Source organism: Aspergillus undulatus, assembly GCF_047715775.1.
Source record: "Aspergillus undulatus strain CBS 261.88 unplaced genomic scaffold BDV17scaffold_44, whole genome shotgun sequence".
NCBI lineage: Eukaryota > Fungi > Ascomycota > Eurotiomycetes > Eurotiales > Aspergillaceae > Aspergillus > Aspergillus undulatus.
This window is the reverse complement of record NW_027396648.1, coordinates 152,805-175,622: the sequence shown is the minus strand read 5'-3', so window position 1 is coordinate 175,622 and position 22,818 is coordinate 152,805. Positions and strand designations below refer to the sequence as shown.

Here is a 22,818-nt window from a genome sequence, read left to right as displayed (position 1 = left end):
ATGGGACAGGAAAGGAAAGAAAAGAACTGGAGAGACGAGAAATATAGGAATGGAATCGCCAATCTAGGCGTGATGAATTTGAAAAATGAAGAACAAGATTTATCTTATAATGCCGAGTCCCGCATTAGACAGACATAGAAGGAACACAAGCTGAAGGATCAGAGGTAGCCAAAAAAAAGTTTGAAGTTTTAAGTCTGATATAACAATAGTAATATACTAATACGTGATAGACCTGGTAACAGGTAGAAGGCATAAGGCGCATAAAATAGGTAAAGTGAAAAGCTTCGATGCCCCCGATTTTGTGTCCGAATGCAGACGACGGCGGGGCGGAATAGAGAATTCAAGAATTGAAGGAGGAAAACGTCTGAAAAGAAGGAAACCCCGCCAAAAGAAACCTTTACCTAAACACCACATCCTCTTTATCTGCGTGGAAAGCACGATGGTACAAGCATAAGATGAACGATGGAGAGAAACAATGATGATCAGAAGTTTAGAACAGAAGGAGCTGAAGTTTAGGATTAAGCAGGCACTGGCGTACCGTTTTGCTTACTCCCAGGCGTGACGCTCCGGTCTTGAGATCCTTGATGATCGCCCGGAGGCTGTTGTTGAGGCTGCGGTGTTGCCGGGGACGCTGAACCTCCCTGTGCCGCTAATTGTACCCTATTTCGGTCCATTAACGCAGCCTGCTCGGCGGCGCTACGCGCGTATGTCACGGCCGCAGCCGAGTTCGAGTATGTGTTTGGGTTTTGGTTAGGGGTGTAGTTGCCGTACGGTTGGGGTTGTTGATGCGGCTGCTGTGGCTGTTGCATGAATCGCTGTTGAGGGTTGGAGCCTGGCGGCATGAATGGTGCTCGTGGGGTTACGTATGATCCTGGCTTCTGTGGGGAAGCACTGCGCCCGGGGCCGTAGGGAGTCACGTTGTAAGGGGCTTGTTGCCCTGGCCGTGGGGTGTATTGCTGTGGAGAACCTTGGGGTGGATTGGGCCCTGGTTGAGCCGGAAATGGATTATACCCGTTTTGTCCAGGTCGCTGGTATTGCGGGACTGGATTTCCCTGGTTGAACTGAGGTGTCGGCTGTCCGTATCCTGGGTAAAAGCCCGGCCGTTGACCAGGTGTTGCTGGAGGGCGAGCACCCGCAAACTGTGGGTTTCCCGGTGTGAAGTTTCCGGGTGTGGAAGGTTGTCGTGGTGAATAGTATGGCTGTTGACCTTGGAAGCTCCCTTGTGGTTGGATTCGAGGATTGGCGCTGAAAGGACGCTGGTTGTACGGTGCTTGATAATTAGCAGGGCGGGAAGGCGTCGAGGCCCTGTTTGCTACTGGATTTGCCGCGGCAGCAACTGCCCTTTCTTGTTGTACTGTATGATCATCCTTCTCCATGCTACCTGGGTAGTCTGTATTTTCAATCAATATCTTTTGGCTGATGTTCAATTCCGCTAGTTGATCGCCATTCAGCTTAGCGACCGCGAACGGTGGCAGTTGCGAGACAAGAAGGGATAAGCTAGATCTCAGCGTTTCGTAAACTTCTCTCTCTGCATCAGATGGTTGATTCGGAGTCGTTTGAGTCGACGGTGTATCCTTTGCTTCGGCACTTTGGTTGGAAGCTGGTAAATCCAGATTACGGATTTTTTGATAGGAACTAAGTGTCTCCAACAAGTCTGAGATTTCGGCCAGCAGATCATCTGTATCCTTCTCTTCTGACGTTTTTTCTTGTTCTTGATCGTCTTTCGCTGATTTGGACGGCATGGCACCATCAGCAAAGACATCAGGATTAAACGATTTCACCATTTCTTCCAGTGTGCTCTCATCAAGATCTCCAATGCTTCCTGGTTGCACTGTTGTGTCTTGATCCTCTGTTGCGTCCGGTATTGATAGCAATAAGTTCAACCGCTTCGCTCCTCGCTTGCTCCACCATACCAGATTCTTTGAGTCTGCCTGTACCACGGCTCCAGAGCTGTCAAATGAAGGGGCAAAAGATGAGTATACGCCCTGGAGTACCGATGCATCTTCGTCAGCCCAAAGCACCGGGTCCTCGTGATACTTTTCTTCGCCGAGTTGCTGAGGAGATTGCTGCTTCTGCCGGCGACCCCAGAATGACGGCGACGAAGTCACTCCTCCATACTGGAGCCAATTGCCCGAAGGAAGGTGTGCAAATGAGTAGTTATTCCGATCTCCAAGAAAGCCTCTATAATTCGTGACCGCGTCGAAAGGATCAATCCAAGTGACTTGAGAGGTGCGAGATGATGACCGAGCTCTGCGAGGCGGCTCATATTGAGGCAAAGTTGCTTTTGGAGTGAAGACTTCCCCGAATGTTCGCTTTGCCACTTTTGTCTTTTCGTCCTCATATGGAGCAATCTTTGTGGTGGTGATCCCATTCGGCAAGCCACCCTCTGGAAGGGGCGTCTGTACTTCCACATATTTCTTCGTTTCAGATTCATCCGAGGACAATGGAACTTTGACGGACTTTTGTAGACTGGAGTAGAGCTGCTTTGGGTTGGCCGGGTTGCCGAATAACGTGAGGACCAAGCCGCTGTTCCGGACTTCCTCGGTTGAAGTGGGCGGTTTCTCTGATGACTCTGCCTCGTTTCCTGGTGTTTCCGCCTTGACGCTGGCCGGGCTCACCTGAGCCTGACGTATGAGACTGTTGAGCAACTTTTTGAATGCAGCTATGCGATTGACCGTCTCCGTCACCGGGGTTCCCACAATTGGAGTGCCGCTAGCCTGGGCCTTATTCCTCTCAATCACTGCAGCGGATGCTTTTTCAAAATCACCAAGAAACTCAGACAGCGTATTGTACCGATCTGACGCGACCCGCGCTTGTATGTTAACAGCTTCATCCTTATCACCGGCAATCTTCGCGCGTTTTGAGCGGGGTTTCACGGGAGAGGACGGTAGAGGGCAGGATAAGAGCTGGAGTTCGGTGTCGTTCCTGGAAATTGTTAGCCATTCCCTGCCAATTGACCTTCGAGAGCAATAAGCCGCTTACTTGCTCAAGATCTCGACTAGGTTTCGCAGCGTTTCCTGCAATCTCGTCCTCTCGTCCAGCAGCGATGCAGCGCCTGCCTCGTGGGCGGCCTTGTCATCCTGACTAGATACACGCTTTCGCTTGCCTGGCGTCGCCAAGGTGGACGGTTCAGGAGTGGCAGTAGCACGTTCGCCATTTGTGGCAGCCATCGATATCGCTCCGCCTTCGTCTGAACTCATTACCTCGGAGACGCGCCGGCGGGTTTGATTTTGTGGTAGACGCGAGAACAAGGGCCCTTCTCGTCTTCAAGGGGATGGAAGCCAGCGCTGGCGTAAAATCAGGACGCGACGGTGCGCCTGAAATCGCAGTAAGATTTAGCAAGTGTGGAAATGGGATGAGGAAGATCAATAGATCCAAGATCCTGGTGCCAGAATCGCGATCGAGTGCCTTGATCTCCGAAGCGGATGCGCCAATACGGTAGCTCAAGAGATGGAACTGATGCGCAGCCGGGGACAGATCCCAAGGAACCGCAGATCCAACACAACAATAAGAGCGAATTGGCCGTGCACAATAGGTAGAATATTCTACTCTTTGCACCAGGCACAGACGAGTAGAAAAAAGGTCGAAAAGCGCGTATGGAGGGGACTGGGGAGACAGACAAAAAGGGATCGAACTGTTTCCTCGCCCGCGCCAGGCCAAAAGCGCAACCCGTGACAGCGGCGCACGTGACCGGGATTTTTCACTGGGTCCAGCCTCAAGCGCAAATGGCAGCAACTGAACGCGCGGACCAGTCAACATCTGTCTCATGATTTCCTCGCTGGCTTCCAGATTTATGGATGTTATCGGTCTGGAATCATGCTCCGAACCGCTTCATGGTTGCGTTTTTGAGAGCGGCGCAATTCAGCCGCCGTTCGTTCCGAAAGGTAGCTATCCAGGCTGAAGCTTCGGTATTACAGAGCTAACTATGGTTTCCCTCACCTCAGGGTTGCTCGTATAGCACGTCTTTCCAACCGATATACGTGCAATCCTTGGATCTGCCCGCCAATGCCTTCGTCCGGCCGAACTTTAGCCAGCCTGGCATTGTTATGCCCGGTCCTGCAGACACTTCATCCTGCGAATTCTGGTGCTCGTCAAGGCTCATACTGTCTCGCTTAAATCAACAATCGTCACCTTCGGAAGGTGTATTGGAACCGTGGGCGCCGTTATCCGGGTGTGGAGGAGAAGTTCTCGATGTGGATTCAATACCTTCGCGGTCTTCAACGCCAGCCAAGACCGGTTGCGAAAACCTACGGAGTGATGGCTCCTCCGACGATCTGGAGGGCTCGCTTCGGTATAGCAAGCCGAGTCCTTCGGATTACCTGATCGATACCCTTCAGAAAATAGCAATTCGTTTGTCCCAGAATCATACCAGCAACTGGACCTTGTCTGGAAAGTCTCAGAAACCTCTCATCACTCCATTGGCTTCGAGGCAGCGACAAATCTTCATGGAGAAAGCGCAAAAACAATCTTTGCGAATGATTACCGACAAATACCTCCGAACCGTTGACCCCGTCCTACGGACCTGGACACGAACCCGGGTGACGAAGAAAAATCCGCATGCTGCTCAGCATCTCGACAACGCTCTACGGAAAATGCTGCTTGGTAAACACATTGAGCACCTGGAGTCTCGAAATTATGATATAACCGATGTGATGGCATGGGTGTGGGTGCTCAAGAGTCATACCGTTTATGAGGCTACTCTCCGCATTTACCTTCTAGAAGCGGACACAACAGCTAATAGAACCGGACTCCATCAGAGCATCCCCATCTTTATTCCACTCATGCTCCTGCGGCAGGAACTTGATCTGAAGACATTTCGTCTATTATTGGTGTACTCTCTGCACATAATCACCGGGCAGCCACTTCCCCGACTCGACGACTCCCTTCGTACCGTGTCAGGCGACAGTCCACTAAATCACCTAAATTTCGAGGACACCGTAAGTACTATGCCGCTGATCAATCCTAAAACGTGCGCAACCTTTGTTGCCCGCCTGTTGTTTCATGCTCGACTCTTGTGGCCGGAGGCGCAACTTCCAATTGCTCAAGCGTTCGCAATCTATCTGCGCATCTCTGGAACCCCAGGAAGCAGCTTTGTGGCCAAAACGCTCAATAACTTTATACGACTTCTCTCTTTACCTTCCGGACCCCGCCCTTATTTGACGGCCTCAATACGACAACAAGCGCAATTTGAGTTGCTGAAAGCAATGGCGAATACGACGCCCGCTTTACCTGTCACGCGGCGAGGCTATCAAGGACTGGCTACAGTCCAGCTAGCTCATAAGAAAACGGCTGCTGAACGTGAATATGCCGAGCTACAGGCACCCTCATGGCCGCCGTGGAAAGAGGAAAGATCAGGCATTGACTCTAATAAAGGTGTAGAAGGCAGAAAAAGCCGAGCCATGCGTGTGATGTCTCAAATGCGGGAAGCTGGCTACCGTCAGTCCCTTTGGGAAGAGGTTACGGGCATATTGGCGGGTTGGGATACGGATAACAGCCCTACGATACAGACTAGGGCCTTGGCACGTCAACCGGAGCATCTGAATGGGCGCCCGGGACGAGAGAGACACTATGCTATTTGGGAGGCACGCATCCGCTCTACGAGGACGGTGCGAGAGGCCTGGGCCTGTTTTATGGAATATGAAAGGCGGGGTCTTCCGCCTCGTTACTCTATCTTCGTTGCGATGGGCGAAAAACTCATCTACGAGCCAAAGTTATTCAAAAAGGAGCGTGATCTGCCGCTCTTTGCATTACCCGGTGACGGCCCAGAGGTATTCCCAGATCCTGCTTCGCTTCGAGATTGGATTTGGACCTCCGTGAGACCACCTGCCCTCCATGAATTTTTGGAGAAAATGCTTTCTCAGGGATTTCGCCCGTCCGGCAGATTCCTGGCCTCGCTGCTGAATCACGCTCCAAACTTCCGCACTGGTATGGATTGCCTTTGCTGCAGCGATTTGACAAATCAACAACTCAAAGTGCTGTTTAGTTTTGGCGAGGTGATCCCGGACCATGATGCCAAGTCTCAGCAAGCGCTGGATGAATTGCCTGAGTATCTCATTTCAGCCTTTGTTCGCTTCTTGTGCAAGTTTTCTGTTGTCGCCTACCAATCTGGGATACCTAATATTGTCTCCGCGGATGCATTCCCCATTATCACGAACACCTGGGTTGAACCTCACCCGCAGGTCCCCACTCTTTTCACGTATATTAATTGGAGACGTCTAACTCTGAGCAAATCCTGGTACTCAAAGCTCTTATCACATGCAATCAGACTGCTACGGAAGCGAGACTCGTCGAATCCCAAGGGATGGGTTCAACTTTTGAGAGGACTTAGCTCGATCCGTATTCGTGGCGTTTCATCCCAGATCAGCCCTCATACTCAAACGATCCTTGCCTGGCACGAGATTTTGGAGGTTGTTAAGTGGTTGGATACGCGCGACATTGAAATGGGCTCCGATGGATTTCTCACACTGTGCCATAGTTTTTCGGGCGCAGTGGCAGTCGGGATCAAAGATCCCGATTCCATGGAGACGGCCCTGAAAGTACTGGCTACGGCGGCGCGAAGAAACGCGCCATATTCAGACGTTGGCCAGCAGACTTTCGAGGAGATGGTCCAAGTCGGTCTTGCTACGCTCAAAAGGCAGTTCGATCGACTTGTTTTTCTGGATCCCAAGACAATCTCCTTGTCTGATTCCCTCAAGCTATCTCTTGAGAAACGGACTGAGTCGCAGGTGGCAGTGCCTGGGCTCTCCGATGTCCCTTCGCCTGCCGTTCTTCATGCGTTTGTGAGATCTCTTGGGTGGGCGGAAGACTCGGATGGGCTGTTGAGCCTTCTTCGATGGATGAACGAACATGCGTCGACTCTCAAGCAAAAGTCTGAAGAGCAGTTGAATGGTGAGATGATGATGCGACGCACTATTGTTGCGGTCCGTGTATTCCTCGAAGGCTATTGTGGCAGACAGTCAGAGTCGACCGCGTACGAGTCTGACTTCACCGAGCATACTACATTGAGTGAAGATGCTATGCCGAAAGCATATGAGTCTGACCTCACGGAGCATACTATACCGAGAGAAGATGCTATTTCGACATCCTCGGAGTCGGCCCTGCAAGAAGCATACGACATTATCACAGCGACGGAGATTTGGGGTTCTTGGCCGAGCGATGAGGAGGTCTCGGATTATCTTGCTCATGGGGAGCAGGAGATGAAACATTGATATCTTTACTATTCGTTACTTGTATATTTAGCTAGAGTTAATGAGATATAGACCCGCAAAGGGACAATGATACCCATATTAGACCACAAGATAAATGTTCATACCATTGTAGTTCAATAGTACATCGCTTATTGTCGGGAGATGCAAGTTCCCCGCACCCAAGCTCGGCTTCCCCCACAGCCTTTCAACGCCGCGAGGAGCTCCATCTTTCTTCCTTGCATGACTTCTGATGACAACCACTTTTTGGGGATCATAGGCTCCCCTCAACTAAACAAGATCCAGTGATAATTTGATTGTTAACCTGGTGGTGACCCTATACTGCCCTCAATTATGCCTCCCCGTCTTATGCGCCTCGCGCTTCCCATCCGAGCTCCTCCGACCGTCTCACTGCGCGTAAGAGTCGCGCGATACAGCACCGGTCCCGACGACGCCGTCATCCAAACACAATATGTGCCTGCGCCTGGATCCGGAAACATTCGGGTTCTTCTCCTTAACAGACCGAATGCCCGGAATGCACTTTCAAGAACTCTTTTGACCTCGTTGGCTCAGCATGTTCAGTCGATCGCTGCGGAAGGTGGTAATGGGCCGACCCGGGCTCTCGTTATTGGTAGCAATACGGATACGGCCTTTTGCGCGGGGGCTGATTTGAAGGAGAGACTTCAAATGACGAAAGATGAGTGCGTTCTCAACCTTTTAGAACTAATCGCAGCTTCATATCCATAAGCAGGGCTAATTGGGACGATTCATCGGATAGAACGCACGCCTTCTTGGCCAAATTGAGAGGCACATTCCGCGACCTCGCATCTCTCCCAGTGCCCACGATCTCCGCCGTCTCTTCAACAGCTCTAGGTGGCGGCCTCGAGCTCGCCCTCTGCTCACACCTCCGCGTCTTCGGCTCAAACAGCACCGTCGGCCTCCCCGAAACAAAGCTAGCCATCATCCCAGGCGCAGGCGGTACCTACCGTCTCCCCTCGCTAATCGGCGTGAACCGCGCCCGGGACCTCATTCTCACCGGACGCCGTGTGACAGGCCCTGAAGCCTACTTCATTGGCCTTTGTGATCGGCTGGTTGAGATTGTTCCTGAAGAGGAGAAGAAGGAGGGCGCTGCGCGGGAGAAGGTGTTGCGTGAGAGTATCAAGCTTGCTATGGATATCTGTGATGGTGGACCTATTGCTATCAAGCAGGCACTGAAGGCAGTGAACGGCTTTGCGGGAGGTGAAGCGGTGGAGAATGAGGCTTATGATGGGGTCGTTAATACAGAGGACAGGAATGAGGCTCTTATTGCCTTTGCAGAGAAGAGGAAGCCTGCTTTTCGGGGACGGTAGTTCTCTACCGACGTGTCTGGGTCAACTGAGCTTTGTATGTGTACCATCTTTAGAACTTGCTAGAATGGAATTACGGTATGAATAGGTACGCTGGTCATTGTAAAGTTTGAGCTCGGGGGCAGGGAATGAACAGGAAACAACGACCCTCGGCTTATGAATCCGACAGCGAAACCAGCTCATTTCCGAAAACTCAAAGTGAATCCTCCAATATTCGCGGAACTTGCAAGTCTACTGCCTCTCTGTTTGCATATTTTTGCCTGGCATCTTCCCCACCTACGTATCCTCGATCATTCTTTCCCACTTCCCTCATCCATTCCGACATCTACCTACCCTGCCCTTCCACCTACCATTCCATCCCCCTTTCCATCCTTTACTCAACCGCAAAGATGTAACGAGATGTCAACTGCGGAAACAAACCAGACAGTTGCATCGAAACGACAACAACTCGAAAGGCCGCCAAACACGAAGCCTCCCGCGATCCCCTCGAGCGCTTGAACCAAGATACCCTCAACATGGCATTTGACATTCTGCCATCTGAGACCTCATACGCCTGGAACGAGTGAGCCGTGGTTGGCGAGACAATATAAGATTCTGGATTGAGGCTTTTGGTCTTCGAACTCGATTTCCCTCTCTTTGGATGTCAGTCGATCTCCGCGACCCTTCTAACACATTAAACGATTCGGCTTATGAATTCTTGAAGAAGCGAGGTACAGGACCATGAAGTATCCATATCCAGGTGATATACATACTAATTGGTGAAGTTCGCCGTGCATGTCTGGTGCAAAACGGGAATCCCTCTAGGGTGACGGAATTGCTGAACGTCACTCGCATCTTCGCCGCAGGTGACTATGTCGTATGGTCGACATCGAATTATCGTGGTGCGCATGGCAAAGCTCGTGGTGATGACATATTCTGGCAGTCCTTCACAGACACGAAGAGGAGGAATCCGAGCCAGCCAAGACATATCCCTTCCGCGAAATTCCTTAAAAGTTCTGAGGTCATGAAACTGTGCGTCAACGAGAACAGCACTATCCTTATGCAACTTTCGGAATCAACTTATTTTCATCGGTATGGTTGAATCCCACGCCCATGAATTGGGCTCTGCTCATTATGTTCCAGTTTTGTTGTGTACTCGCCGTGCGAAGAAAATATCCTTTGGAGCAAACACCATAGGCGTCACACCAGTTCAGCAGGGTTGCTTCCGATTTTAATCGGAGAAAATTCTGTCTATTGCCTCACGCAGAGTGATGATGAATCTACGTTATCAGCATATGACTTTCGGACGCGTGAACTCCTCTATGAGTCACCGAAACATGGTCCATTTGGAAACATATATAACTTTTGGGACAACCGTGCCCTTCGGATACTCCCAGCAGGAGGTGGAAAAGAACTGATCATTGCAGTCAACTACACTTTCGATGTGGAAGAGGATTTGAGTCCAGGATGCAAATCATTGAGGGTGAAACTGGACAGGTGATTTACAACGTCGCCAATCCCATTGAGGGTGCAACTCTAGAAGTGTTTTACCGCCACGCCTATTCCTTTGATGGGGCTTACAGCTTCTTTAGTGACCCATCTTCGAATAGAATTGCTTACACTCTAACTTTGCTCGCTGAAGATGTTCGGCTGGAAGGTCCTGAAGGAATCACAAAAATCGCCGTTACGCAGAAATTTGCCTATCAAAGCGGAAAGGAAACCCATATCACCCCTTTATCTACAGATGTTGTCTTCTAGTTCAATGAGGGATTCTCAATCTTCAATCCTTTCTCTATGACCGCAGTCTCATGTGATGGCGAGGAGTACGGGCTCAAAGGTCATTCTCTCATACCAACCACTGATACAGCTCTGTGGGCGGCCGCGGAGCAAGTGCTTCAACGATACTATGCCAAAAAGAGAGCCCCTTCCATTCGCCAATGTTTTTTGTACGAAAAAAGGAAACCCCATTACACTTGCTCCCAGGCCCAGGAAGAGGCGACACGAGCGTTCTCAGCTTGGCCTTCCCAAGTACTTTCGACCTGACTGCCCACATTTTGCGGACAATGGACCTCTAGTACTCCGAGATGGGAATGGGGTTAATTGGTATGTCTTTCGATTCTAGAAATTATCCGGCGCCTGCCTACGTGGTAGACCCCGATCGTGGGCTCAGGGCGAAAGCAAGGTGCTGTGTTGCAGAGCCAATGAGCATACACTTCCTATCGGGAGCTGGGCGTGATGTTCTATGGAAATTGAGATTCTGGGACTGCCGACAGCAGACCATTTTTTTTGCTCTTTTGTTGCTTCTCCTACCTGCAGTTTATCTTATTCTGTCTACGCAACCCTTCCGCTTCTCTATTTATTCAAGATAGCGGTACAATGAGACTGGGCTCTCCATCGGCTTTCAACCAATCATACAAACTTTGAACCGAACTTCTAGAGCTCTCAAGTTGCTATCCGGACCTTTTTCCCAGGTTACTACTTGATTTATCTACTGTCGTGAGGCGTTAGCTAGATACTAGCTTGCCTTTATCTGGTAGTACTGATATGATGAGTTTGGAAAAGCCTGCTCTGCAATGTAGAAGACTTAAACAAAGAAAGAGCTAGGTACTCAGCAAAGAAAATGCGCAAGTAGTGATACAGTTAGCGGTGCTTATAATGCTCCGTAGAATGTTGGGATCCGTACAGAGGGTTTGAGGTTCAAATTACTCGACGATGGGGACGTATTAATGTTGTCAAATCGACAGCAGATCAATTAGTTAGCAAATGGACTAGCTGTAGTCTACTCCAGAATTACTAGACCTATTCCTAGATCTATCTATCGGATCCCCGCTTTATCAAGGTACACGGAGGAGTACGGAGTCGACTAGCACGATGGGCTGGAGCCTGGAGTCCAAGCATTCGCCTATAATGTATTGGCATGGGTGGTATGGCCTCCTGCGTAATCGGTACTCGGTACCCATCCTTACAGAGTACTCCGTGCTTACATGCTCCCCACAACCCTAAGACGGGCCACGGACTGAGAGTAAGCTTGCGCGCTGTTATTGCGCCAGACTCAATTTACCTCCCATCAGGATTGCCATTTTTGAGGCAGAGATAGGAGAATGAAGAAGCTCGAGACTCTCAGGGTTTGATTGAGCATAATGCTTTGAATCGAGGTGATAGAAAGCCAACTAGCATGCAGACAAGACTACAATGAACCGTCTCTATAGTCTATACACTTCTCTCCCAGGTAAAGATTGCCACGACAGGCCCAGAAGGTGGATTAAGCCCGTCTCAAGCCTTGTCATAAACTTGGAAAGTGGGTACAGTCAACGGTGCCGCGGCTTCTGGAATCCGTTGCAGAATCTGCAAAGTGCGAAGCCATACGAAGTATCCGCTGAAATGCTTTAGCAATACTATACAGTATACCGGCAAAAATTGGCTCGAGCTAGCCGACCGGCTGAACAAGCCATGCCATGCCATGGAAGTGACATCCGCCGCCACAATGACCACATTATTCCTTTTTTTCCGATACCAGGACGGTCGATGAATAATGACATCCTCGAGAAAAAGAGTCCACTGGATCAAGAATGCATGACGTCACTCCCGACTGTACCGAACTTTGAAATACTGGGTCGGCATCCCGAACGAAGCTTTCGGATTCATAACTCGCCTCTGAGAAATTTTTAAATTTTTTTTTTAAAAAAAATTCTGGGAATTCTTCTCTCGTGACCCCTCGGCTTGCACTACACTACTTTGCATCTTCTCTCCATACGCCAAAATGTCCGGTGAACGTGTTGGTGCTGAGAAGCCGAGGCAGAAGAATACAGTGGTTCAGAAGTTAGTGCCCTAATTGAGACTCAGTCAGCGTGATGGACGGTGAGACAACTAACACATCCCAGGATAAGGAGCTACTTCTGGTCAGACATTTCCGCCGAGGTCTCCAGTCAAGACGTTGAGATACATACTTGGGATGGGCCTGATGATCCTGAGAATCCGTATGCTCTCCATCTATCACCATACTAGTATAACCCTTACGAGAGCGGGCGCTGATAACGAACCAGATTCAACTGGAGCACAAAGTACAAATGGCTGTTAACGGTGACCGTTTGCTTCATGTACGCAGCCGACCTCTCCTTCTACTAGTATCCAATGTAAACTAACCAAACCCTTAGCTCAATTCTCACCGGTCTCCCGGCAGGAACCTACGGCGCCGGCAACGACTGGATGGAAGAGCGCTTCCACGTGCAAAACAGCCCATTCCCGAACCTCTACTGGGCAACCACATCCTGGAACATGGGCGCGGCCTTCTGGCCATTGATTTTCGTCCCCTTGACTGAATCCTCCGGTCGTATGCCTGGTTACTTCGTGGCGTACATTATCTTGATTGCAACATTGTTCGGCTCTGCGTTTGCGCAGAACTTTGCGACACTCGTGGTCACGCGTTTCTTTGGTGGTGGTGCTTCCTCTGTCTCGATTAATATCGTTGGCGGGAGTATCTCTGATGTGTGGCATGGGGAGAAGGCGCGCAGTTTGCCGATGAGTCTCTTTGGGTTCACGAGTGTTGTGGGTATCGCGTTGGGTCCGTTTATCGGGTCTGCGATTGTGCAGATTAAGAAGAATGATCCGTGGAGATGGTGAGCTTCCCCAGCCCTAACAACCCACCTACCCAAGTACACTCACAGGCTAACCCCCTTCCTAGGATCTTCTACGTCCAGATAATCTACAACACCGCCCTCCTCCCCATATTCTGGCTCATCCTCCGCGAAACCCGACCAGATGTAATCCTCAAACGCCGGGCCAAAAAAATCCGCAAAGAAACCAACCGCCCCGTCTACGCAAAGGCCGAGATCACAGCCCCTAGCACATTACGTCTGCTCAAGATCTCCTTCCAACGACCCACACGCATGCTCACCACCGAACCCGTCGTCATCTTCTTCACGCTCTGGATCTCCTTTGCCTGGGGAATCCTGTACCTCTTCTTTAGCTCCGTCCCGCAGACCTACGGGCAGAATTACGGGTGGTCGACGCTCGCAACGGGGTTAATCCAGCTTGCGATTTCCGTGGGCGCGGTTATAGGGACCGCATTTAACCCAATCCAGGATTGGATTCACATGGGCACTGCAAGCAAGAATAAAGAGCGACCCGGGAAACCTATCCCCGAGGCGAGACTTTACTCTTCCATTCCGGGCTCCCTCCTCTTCGCGGCAGGGTTGTTCTGGTACGGCTGGGCTTCCATGCCTGACGTGCACTGGATCGTCCCGACAATGGGGATTACGGCTGCCGGGGTCGGAATTTACAGTATCTACATGGCCGTCGTGAACTATCTCACCGATGCCTATGAGCGATATGCGGCGAGTGCATTATCTGCTGCGAGTCTGGGACGCAATTCCTTTGGTGCGTTCTTGCCGCTTGCGAGTCCGCAGCTTTTTAGTAACTTGGGCTTTGGATGGGCGGGGACACTGCTGGGGTTCATTGGCGTTGCGTTGTCCGTTGTTCCGGTTGTGCTTGTGCTTAAGGGGCCGGCGATTCGACGCAGTAGTAAGTTTATGAATGAGAGTACGTGGGATTATGATGCGGATGATGAGCAGAAGGGGGAGGAGGGGGGTGAGCAGAAGGAGCAGGATGAGGCGGGGCGTGTTTGAGGTTGACTTGTACTGAGTCGGTCGTTGTTGTTGAGCTCTGGGCAACTTAAACTACCTTGCTGTAACTGACTGACTTCACCTTACACCGGAAAAGTTAAGACTCTGTGGGTGGTCAGCTATTCAACAATAGAGTCGTTTCATATTATTGTACATAACTTTTATATTTCTTATCAAGCGATCTATACAATATTCACTTATGTTATTTTCAATTCTTAAGTCTAGCCCTAACTAATCCTTCCAACCCCTCATAAACCGGCAACTCCCAATCAACAACAGCCTGCTTCCTGAGCAAATACGTTGCAAAAGCATCCAGTCTCAGAAACGAACCTAGTCTTGTAGATATGGCAACGTGAATTGTCTGAAGTATATAGTCCTAAAACGGCAAGTACGAGGGGACTCCAGCTATATCCGGAACTCACCTCCGAGCAACGAAGTACATACATTCAAGTCGCTCATTCTTGCTCATTGTTTCTTACCTTGATCTATTGCATACTGACCGCTTTTGTTCTCAGAATGTGTCATCTACAACGACAACTTAAGTAAAGATAGATAGCTGTATAAGACATGCCTTGCGTTCGTCGGCATCGTGATACCGGTCAACCCCACTAGTGAGTGGCTTAGTATGGCTCTTGATCGAATTAAGTGTTGATGAGCATCCTCCAAGGCGCTGACACATAACATTCCATCGCGGTAGCTCTGCATACTCTGGACGCCTTATGCTAGTTGGCATCAGTTTGCGAGGGGCTGGGGTCAGCTGTCTGTCGTAGCAGGCAAGTTGATGCGCCGGCCTATTTCCCCGCATGCTTGCTCCGTATAAACCCGCTAGGCGCCTCCATCGATAAAATATACGAAAGCAAATAAGGAGGCAGACAGGGCCACCCATTAAGGCTACTATTAAGAGTTATAAAGACTGCTCCGCTGTCATTGCCTTTTACCCCCACCTACAACTACCCTCAACTCAGAATGGCCCAAGTCGAAGCCTGGCAAGCAATCGTGGCTGAACACCGCAAACAATTGGATCTCTTGATCCCCGCGGAATGGAAATTGAGCGAAGAATTCAAGAGCTCGCTTCCTGCGGATGGTCGTCTTCTACAGGTGGATCCAGTGCGAAAAAGTGGTATTCTCTCGGACACTGAGCTGGAAATTACCGAAAATTATTCGGCAGCTCAACTTGTACAACGACTGGCATGGGGCGAAGTCAGTTCTCTAGCGGTCACAACGGCGTTTAGCAAGAGGGCGGCGATCGCACAGCAGTTGGTAAGATAATATCCTCGAGTATAAGAGGCCCTCCTGACATCGGATAGACCTCGTGCTTGACGGAGCATTTCTTTTCGCAAGCCCTCGAGCGAGCACAATATCTTGATGACTATCTGAAATGCGAGGGAAAGGTGGCCGGTCCGTTGCATGGTCTTCCGATCAGTATCAAGGATAGTTTCCGTGTCAAGGGTGTGCATACGACAGTGGGCTATGTCTCGTTCTTGAAGGATGGGTTGGCGAAAGAAAATTCGGCATTGGTGGACTTATTGCTGGATCTAGGCGCCGTTCTATATGTAAAGACAAACATCCCGCAGACGATGATGGTAAGTCTCATCCCCAAATGTGGACCAGATGTTAATTGTTAGACCGCTGATTCCGAGAACAATCTCTATGGCCGCACTCTGAATCCCAACAATACCAATCTCACTGCAGGTGGTTCAAGTGGCGGCGAAGGGGCTCTTGTGGCCTTCCGCGGGTCTATCCTCGGCGTGGGGACCGACGTCGCGGGGTCCGTTCGGATACCGGCTCTCTGCAACGGGGTGTATGGTTTCAAACCGACAAACGATCGCATTCCGTTTAGCGGACAGATCTCGGGTGTCGCAGAAGAAACACCCATGATATGGCCGTCAGCGGGGCCCTTGGCTCAAAACCTGGATGATCTCGAGCTATTCATGTCCAACGTTCTCAATGCAGATCCCTGGAGATACGATGCGAAGGCTGTGGCGGTGCCATGGAACAGACAGATTGAATCTCCGACGCTTCTCACAATCGGCGTACTTGCAGAGGATCCGCATTTCCCTCTCCATCCACCCGTGCGGAGAGCATTGGAGACTGCTGTCGAAGTGCTGAGGAAGAAGGGTCATCGCATTATCCGACTTTCCAATGATCAATGTCGAGACACTGCGCGTGCAGCCCGCCTAGCATTTGAGTACTTCCTCTATGGACCACGTCTGGACAATATCACCCCCAGCGGAGAACCCGTCATAACTTCCGTAGCCCAGTTCCCCTCACCGTCACAGTCAGGGCCTTTCCTCCTCAGCAAGGACCTAGACGTTTTCGAGAAGATTGAAATCCTGAGTGTTGCACGCAAGAAGTACAGCAACGCTTGGCGCAAGGCCATTGTAGAAAACAAGCTGGATGCTATTTTCGCGCCTGGTGCACAAAATACAGCCGTGCCGCATGATACATACGGAATGCCTCCGTATACGGCGATTTGGAATCTGCTCGATGTAGGGCACAGCAAGAAAAGTCTCTGGCGTTGATATGCTGACCGAATATAGTACCCAGCATGTATCATACCATATGGAAAAACTTCCAAAGACCTCGATTCTCAACCCTTTGAGACAAAGTACGGCCAGCCAAAGTGTATGTTGAGCATTCGATCTCGTCTGGTCGATCCTGAAGCTGACAATAGCAGATGACCCCGATACTCTGGACGGAGCCCCTTGTGCTCTGCAAATCGTGACGCCTCGGTTCCAGGACGAGAAGTGTCTTGCAGTGGCGAGAATTATCGATCGTGATATTAGGAGTTAGCGAAGGTTGGGTTGATATAGGCAGGTGCCTTTTGGGAAGGCGCACCTGCACTCTTGCTCCATCACCCCGGCCATGGCTCAAACGGCTTCAGGGCCTCAGTTTTGCTACTCATGCTCGTTTGGATATCTATTTCATCACTTAGCTGATCATCTATCCATTTTTATCAATAACTGAAACTTCAATACCATGGAGAATTTCTTCCCTTGTATAACGGAAGCCCCTAGCAACCACTACTTTCCAAACAGACCTCGGATGAACATGCCGATTATGCACTTCCTAGCTCGCTTCGAGTGCTCCTTGCGTGGTGATCAACGCAATCTAAACGACCTTTCGAGATACAGCGAAAACAAGACCCGCGGCACATTCTATTTTAGCGATGGCACGTTCAGGGGTCCTCTTTTTACCGGCACGGTGACTTGGGGTCAAGAATGGGTTGCGTTCCATTCTGGAAGTGGTGTACGTGTTTGACATCCCAGCGGTCACGAATGCCTTTCGCGGCGGCCTGCTAGCCGCTTTTTATTGCGGCTAACTCGGACACTCAGTACATGACCGTCAATTCGAGGCTCACCGCAGTATCGGAAGATGGCATTCAATTCATCGTCAACAGTGTCGCTCGTTCTATACCTGGACCGAGGACGGCATACGAAAGATATGTGAGGGGACGGGGGCGGTTCCCGTCAATGATTTCATTGCTCCAGACGGATGGAGACTTCTTCTCCCATATCGAGATCCAGGTACCGCCTGGACGATTGGAATGGTTAAACGGCGTGACGCTTGTAGCGGCGTGTGCCTGGACTGGAAATGCGGCCGTATACGACGTTTATGCCTTGTCGAACTTCTATAATACAACGCAGCAACATCACGTACAACAACTAGCGGTACCTCGTCCGAGGGTATAAAGGTGCCAGGGGTGTCCATTGAAGAGATTCTTTGTTTTTCAATTAGGCGTACCTGATAGATTAGACAGTAATTGCACAAGTCTGCCTCATCCATGCAAAGTATCTAGTTATAGTTGGTTGACACTTGACAGTGTTAGTTGGGCGCCGGCAGGCCTGAACCTTGAGGCATCAGACGGTGTCATTCTGAGGTGACATCCCAATTCCTGAGGCACAAATAATGAAAAAAATCTTCAGTCAAGTTCCACCAAGCATAACATCAAGTTCCGAACAGTAAACAATCAATAACTCGTCATGCGGGACAACCGTGGTTCGAGCAGGTTCCTCGTGGTCGGTACTTGGTATGGTTCCTCGTGGTCCCTGTGTGCTGTGACTGGCGGCCCTGGAGGTGCAGGTGAGACAGCACAAGACCGGACTCGATGTTACAGGCGGTGGCCAGCCAAAAGTAAGACATCCTTGGCTCGCTCTATACTCTGTCCAGCTTAGCACTCGTTATAAATAGCTGCTCCACTGTTGATTCTGCTTTTCAGTGATGATGACCCTCCATGATTTATCTTCATTTAATCTCGTCTCAGGGCAAAGGGTGCAGGGCTGAATTCACCTCTCCTTGAGAATCTGCTGCCATCAATCGATCGAGTCTGGGCACTCTGGGCAGACGCTTGACCGCGGAGACCCGTTTTCTGGGCTGAAGAGTTCTAGAACCACTCCGCTCGAGATCTGCTCGACTTCTGACGACGCCCTCCAACTCATTCTTCGTCATCTCTCCAGTGTCGGATCTTGGTTGATCTGCTGCTGTCGCTCGTTCTTTGACCCCGCGTGCTCTGTTCCTCGTTTTTGCTCGCTTTCCTCTTTGCTTCCTATTCATCCATGCCGTCTATTCTCTCGCTACATTATGGACCATAGAGCTCTTGGGCGCCGTGACGGCGCCGAGGAGTTTCTCAAACTTATACAAGATCCGTTCAAATCTGCAGTATGCTCACCTGCTCCCGTCTTTGCGTCGCACAAGGTTTCTGATCTCTCAGTTTCAAACAAACGCAGTCTGGGCTTCGCTAGGTACCTCCGCCGGATTCGCCGTCATCCTCGCCCTTCTTTTCTCCCTCTTCCGACCTCGCCATTCCCTCGTCTACGCGCCGAAAGTTAAACATGCCGACCGAAAACACGCTCCGCCGCCGGTTGGAAAGGGCTTCTTTGCCTGGCTGCGGCCCGTCCTTCGCACCAAAGAACTCGAGCTGGTCGACTGTGTCGGTCTCGACGCAGTGATCTTCGTCCGGTTCACCAAAATGTGCCGCAACATCTTCATATTCCTTAGTATTATCGGGTGCAGTGTCATGATTCCTGTCAATCTTACTCAGAGTCAGAATGCCGATGGTGCTGGCGCGTTCACGACGATGACCCCGCTATTTGTTTGGGCTAATGCGATCTGGAGTCAGGTCATCTGTGCTTGGGCTTTCGACATTATCATTGCGTATTTTTTGTGGAGGAACTATAGAGCGGTTTTGAATTTGCGAAGGAAATACTTCGAGAGCTCCGACTATCAGCGCGGTCTCCATGCTCGGACCCTGATGGTATGTTAGTTGCTAGAGGTAATGTTTCAGTTGGCTAACTTTTCAGATTACGGATGTTCCGCCAGATATTCGCAATGACGAAGGATTTCTACGCTTGACAGATGAAATGAACCCTACCGCTGCAATTCCGCGATCTTCTGTCGGGCGAAACGTAAAGGGACTTCCGAAACTGATCAGTCAACACGAGGAGCTCGTGCGGAATCTAGAGTCGGTTCTAGCAAAGTACCTCAAAAATCCGGATCGACTGCCGCCGAACCGTCCAATGATGCGCCCGCCTCGTAGTCTCCGAGCGGAGGCTGGAAGTGAAAAGATCGATGCTATTGATTTTCTTACCGACCGCATTCAGAGACTGGAGGAGGAGATTCGCCATGTCCGGGCTTCTATTGACAAACGGAATGCGATGCCCTACGGCTTCGTAAGCTGGGACAAGATCGAACATGCCCATGCGGTGGCCTATGTGGCACGCAACAAGCATCCCCGTGGAACAACCATTCGTCTGGCGCCGCGACCGCACGATCTTGTCTGGGAGAACCTGGCTCTATCCAAGTCGGCTCGGCAATGGAAGAGGTTTGTCATGTTTTTCTGGGTTACCGCATTAACGATTGTATGGATTGCCCCCAACGCTCTCATCGCCGTCTTCCTTTCCAACTTGTCAAACCTGGGCTCTGTCTGGCCAGCATTCCAGACGTCGCTTAGTGGCCACAGCGAGGTCTGGGCCGCTGTCCAGGGTATTCTATCACCGGCCGTCACTTCTCTGTTCTACCTCATCTTGCCCATCATTTTTCGCCGCTTGTCCATCCGAACTGGAGACGTGACCAAGACTCTCCGAGAAATGCACGTGCTTCGGCATCTGTATTCTTTCTTTGTCTTCAATAACTTGATCGTTTTCTCTCTCTTTTCTGCCGTTTGGACCTTCGTCTCGGCCGTCATTGACCTGAAAAACAACAATGAGGACCCATGGCAAGCGGTTCAAGATGGGCAGTTCTACGCCAAAGCCTTTAGCGCCTTGTGCAATGTGTCTCCTTTCTGGGTGACATACCTGCTGCAGCGGAACATGGGTGCTGCTATCGATCTGGCACAGCTTGTCAACCTTGCCTGGGTGTGGTTTGCCAAAACGTTTCTTGCCCCAACTCCCCGGCAGACCATTGAGTGGACCGCGCCGCCATCGTTCGATTATGCCAGTTACTACAACTATTTCCTATACTATGCAACTATTGCCTTCTGTTTCGCGACTTTGCAGCCTATCATCCTTCCCGTCACAGCTCTGTACTTTGGTCTCGATGCCATGATGAAAAAGTACATGCTCATGTACATTTTCGTGACCAAAAACGAATCTGGAGGCCAATTCTGGCGTGTCCTGTTCAACCGAATGGTGTTTGCGACTATCCTAGCCAATGTCGTTGTTGCCCTTACCGCGAAGGCCAGAGGGACCTGGACCATGGTGTTCTGTGTCATCCCGCTCCCGTTTCTGATGCTGCTGTTCAAGTGGTACTGTATGAGGGCATTTGACCACGACTGCACATACTACAACAAGGCAAACCTGACCGATGCCGAAGCACTTGCCGTCGGAAAGTCCAGCAAGTCGGCAGGCGACCGACTCAACTCCAAGTTCGGTCACCCAGCTCTGTACAAAAAGTTAATCACGCCCATGGTCCACGCCAAGGCGGCGGATGCCCTCAAGCAGATTTACAGGGGACGCTTAGGAGACACAGAAATCGAGGGAGAGTATTCCGACATTGCGATGGACCCCATGATGAGGAATCAGCCCGGCAAGACCATGCACGATTCCTCAGCGCCATTCGAAGTGGTTCCAGAACACCACCTCGACTTCTCCTACTACAAGAACCGTGCAGACTTCCAAGAGGAATTCGGTGGAGGTATCTACGGCCGGCCAGAGGATCTCATGACCGAACGTTCGCAAACCCCGCGTACGCTAGGCGAATGGTCCCCTACCTCTTCCCGGGCATCATCCCCCGCACCATCTCTTCCAACACTGCCAATTCTGAAATCGGAAGATTACGATCCACGATTAGGCGAGCATCCTGCCTTCCGTCCGCCACCAATGCGAGCTGTTAGCGCAATGAGCAACCGAGGTCTCTACTCACACCACAACGAGAGTGAAACATCGCTCCTGAGCTCGGCGCAGCACCCAGCGGATGCGGGCATGGGGATGGGCACGGGACCGAGCATCCAGCCCTGGCGTCCAGGCGGAGGGTATGGCCCTGTTGACCAGGATGACCCTGCTTTCACCTCGTACGAGCATTACCGGACGTCGAGGTGAAGTGATTTTGCGTTCTAGCGATTCAGTTTCTATAGACCATTTTTAGCATTTACGTTCAGCCATGTATACTTGGAAATCATTTGGATACGGGGGGTTTTGTGACTTAGACATACTTCGATACCACTGTATATGAATAACATTACAACATTTATAATAATTAGACCATACCTTATCCTCTTGAATTGAATGTGTCCGTCTCCTTATAGATACCATCAGCCTCAGGCACCTGCTGACCAACTGCCGGATCTAGCCGATCGTCCCTTCCCTTGCTTGAACTTCGATCCACGGCGACACCCTGTCAGGTCCCAGGCACTCTTTCATTGCACGTTTAGCTCAGTACGATGCGGCTGCCAGTCCGGACTGCATTGACAGCTTACACAAGCCAACAACCAACGACCTAACTCCCCGCCCAATTCGTGGCTGCCTGACGCGACAACGCAGCGATCGAGCCACGCCTAGCCTCCGTCCGACTCTCATAGTCTCCGACGCATCCGGGGGTACCCTGCTCTGCGGTGATTGATTAATCGATGGTTGTCTGATCCAGCGGATCCTATCCTACACACACTCGCGAAGACGCCTCTATCCTGAACTTTCTACGCCAAAACGCTCGAGTACGACACCGCTGCGACACCCCAAACTCGAGCCCGCACGCGGCGCATACGGATTCGGCCAGCTGGCGAACTATACCGTGACACTTCAGGGTATACTATAATTACACTACAATGGCGTGGTACTCCATTCTCCCCGCGGAGCTTGAGCGCTGGATTGTCCGATGCTTTGTACGTTATACTTCGCTCCTCTTACCTGCTCAACCAGCAACTTCTACCCCACCGCGGCCTGCGCTGACCCTGTTTTTGCTTCTGCTAGTTATTCCTCGGCCTCGTAACGATCCTCCCCTGGTTGACTCTCCTTTTCTTCGATATGGCGCTGTATACCTGGCGCCTGGTGACATATTATCTTCCCGGTGTTGGCGGGCGGGCGAGGGGCCAGCAGCGGCCTAGAGCGCCGAGTTTGAATGAGCTTCCCGATCGATTTGGGTTGAGTGCGAGTGGGAATGCAAGTGCGGGTGCAGATACTGCGGACGGGGAGACGGGGGGTGAGAGGGAGCTGGATGAGAAGGAGAATGTTGATGGGGGTGGTGTATCGGGTTCGA

General features: G+C 50.9%; 9 protein-coding genes across 9 annotated transcripts; 8 read left to right on the top strand and 1 right to left on the bottom strand.

Annotated features, from left to right (window-relative positions):
* Nucleotides 1–518: 518 nt before the first annotated feature.
* On the bottom strand, nt 519–3,200 carry BDV17DRAFT_283413 (uncharacterized protein; the record flags this gene model as incomplete). Its single annotated transcript, XM_073760355.1, has 2 exons — nt 519–2,925; nt 2,983–3,200. The coding sequence occupies 2 exons, from the start codon at nt 3,198–3,200 to the stop codon at nt 519–521; spliced, it is 2,625 nt and encodes an 874-aa protein (XP_073613124.1).
* Nucleotides 3,201–3,758: 558 nt separating this feature from the next.
* Nucleotides 3,759–7,273, top strand: BDV17DRAFT_270017 (uncharacterized protein). The gene is made up of 2 exons (XM_073758626.1): nt 3,759–3,884; nt 3,945–7,273. The coding sequence occupies exons 1-2, from the start codon at nt 3,798–3,800 to the stop codon at nt 7,206–7,208; spliced, it is 3,351 nt and encodes a 1,116-aa protein (XP_073613123.1). The 5' UTR covers nt 3,759–3,797; the 3' UTR covers nt 7,209–7,273.
* Nucleotides 7,274–7,538: 265 nt separating this feature from the next.
* Nucleotides 7,539–8,533, top strand: BDV17DRAFT_293708 (putative mitochondrial methylglutaconyl-CoA hydratase (Auh); the record flags this gene model as incomplete). Its single annotated transcript, XM_073762677.1, has 2 exons — nt 7,539–7,885; nt 7,963–8,533. 2 exons carry the CDS (start codon nt 7,539–7,541, stop codon nt 8,531–8,533), a joined length of 918 nt encoding a protein of 305 aa, XP_073613122.1.
* A 1,520-nt stretch (nt 8,534–10,053) lies between these two features.
* BDV17DRAFT_270014 (uncharacterized protein) lies at nt 10,054–10,902 on the top strand. Its single transcript, XM_073758625.1, has one exon. The coding sequence runs from the start codon at nt 10,323–10,325 to the stop codon at nt 10,629–10,631; it is 309 nt and encodes a 102-aa protein (XP_073613121.1). The 5' UTR covers nt 10,054–10,322; the 3' UTR covers nt 10,632–10,902.
* A 1,289-nt stretch (nt 10,903–12,191) lies between these two features.
* On the top strand, nt 12,192–14,349 carry BDV17DRAFT_299827 (putative MFS multidrug transporter; the record flags this gene model as incomplete). The annotated part of the gene is made up of 6 exons (XM_073763956.1): nt 12,192–12,328; nt 12,391–12,486; nt 12,553–12,606; nt 12,664–13,125; nt 13,191–14,095; nt 14,309–14,349. The coding sequence occupies exons 1-6, from the start codon at nt 12,270–12,272 to the stop codon at nt 14,347–14,349; spliced, it is 1,617 nt and encodes a 538-aa protein (XP_073613120.1). The 5' UTR covers nt 12,192–12,269.
* Nucleotides 14,350–15,096: 747 nt separating this feature from the next.
* Nucleotides 15,097–16,923, top strand: gmdB (general amidase GmdB; the record flags this gene model as incomplete). Its single annotated transcript, XM_073760354.1, has 5 exons — nt 15,097–15,390; nt 15,438–15,713; nt 15,756–16,619; nt 16,671–16,755; nt 16,808–16,923. The coding sequence occupies 5 exons, from the start codon at nt 15,097–15,099 to the stop codon at nt 16,921–16,923; spliced, it is 1,635 nt and encodes a 544-aa protein (XP_073613119.1).
* Nucleotides 16,852–17,466, top strand: BDV17DRAFT_158483 (uncharacterized protein). Its single transcript, XM_073754605.1, has 2 exons — nt 16,852–16,909; nt 16,969–17,466. Exon 2 carries the CDS (start codon nt 17,110–17,112, stop codon nt 17,389–17,391), a length of 282 nt encoding a protein of 93 aa, XP_073613118.1. The 5' UTR covers nt 16,852–16,909; nt 16,969–17,109; the 3' UTR covers nt 17,392–17,466.
* A 911-nt stretch (nt 17,467–18,377) lies between these two features.
* BDV17DRAFT_270009 (putative DUF221 domain protein) lies at nt 18,378–21,839 on the top strand. The gene is made up of 3 exons (XM_073758624.1): nt 18,378–18,789; nt 18,842–19,384; nt 19,431–21,839. The coding sequence occupies exons 1-3, from the start codon at nt 18,712–18,714 to the stop codon at nt 21,663–21,665; spliced, it is 2,856 nt and encodes a 951-aa protein (XP_073613117.1). The 5' UTR covers nt 18,378–18,711; the 3' UTR covers nt 21,666–21,839.
* Nucleotides 21,840–21,886: 47 nt separating this feature from the next.
* BDV17DRAFT_270007 (uncharacterized protein) lies at nt 21,887–22,794 on the top strand. Its single transcript, XM_073758623.1, has one exon. It carries the CDS (start codon nt 22,388–22,390, stop codon nt 22,664–22,666), a length of 279 nt encoding a protein of 92 aa, XP_073613116.1. The 5' UTR covers nt 21,887–22,387; the 3' UTR covers nt 22,667–22,794.
* The last annotated feature ends 24 nt before the right edge of the window (nt 22,795–22,818 follow it).

Bases quoted from the DNA above. Each gene is read 5' to 3' on its own strand.
- BDV17DRAFT_270017 (XM_073758626.1), top strand. From the start codon at position 3,798: ATGTTATCGGTCTGGAATCATGCTCCGAACCGCTTCATGGTTGCGTTT. The intron at 3,885-3,944 runs GTAGCTATCCAG...CCCTCACCTCAG, and splicing joins GCCGCCGTTCGTTCCGAAAG to GGTTGCTCGTATAGCACGTC.
- BDV17DRAFT_270014 (XM_073758625.1), top strand. From the start codon at position 10,323: ATGGCGAGGAGTACGGGCTCAAAGGTCATTCTCTCATACCAACCACTG.
- BDV17DRAFT_158483 (XM_073754605.1), top strand. From the start codon at position 17,110: ATGGAGAATTTCTTCCCTTGTATAACGGAAGCCCCTAGCAACCACTAC.
- BDV17DRAFT_270009 (XM_073758624.1), top strand. From the start codon at position 18,712: ATGGACCATAGAGCTCTTGGGCGCCGTGACGGCGCCGAGGAGTTTCTC. The intron at 18,790-18,841 runs GTATGCTCACCT...CTGATCTCTCAG, and splicing joins AAGATCCGTTCAAATCTGCA to TTTCAAACAAACGCAGTCTG. The intron at 19,385-19,430 runs GTATGTTAGTTG...CTAACTTTTCAG, and splicing joins TCCATGCTCGGACCCTGATG to ATTACGGATGTTCCGCCAGA.
- BDV17DRAFT_270007 (XM_073758623.1), top strand. From the start codon at position 22,388: ATGGCGTGGTACTCCATTCTCCCCGCGGAGCTTGAGCGCTGGATTGTC.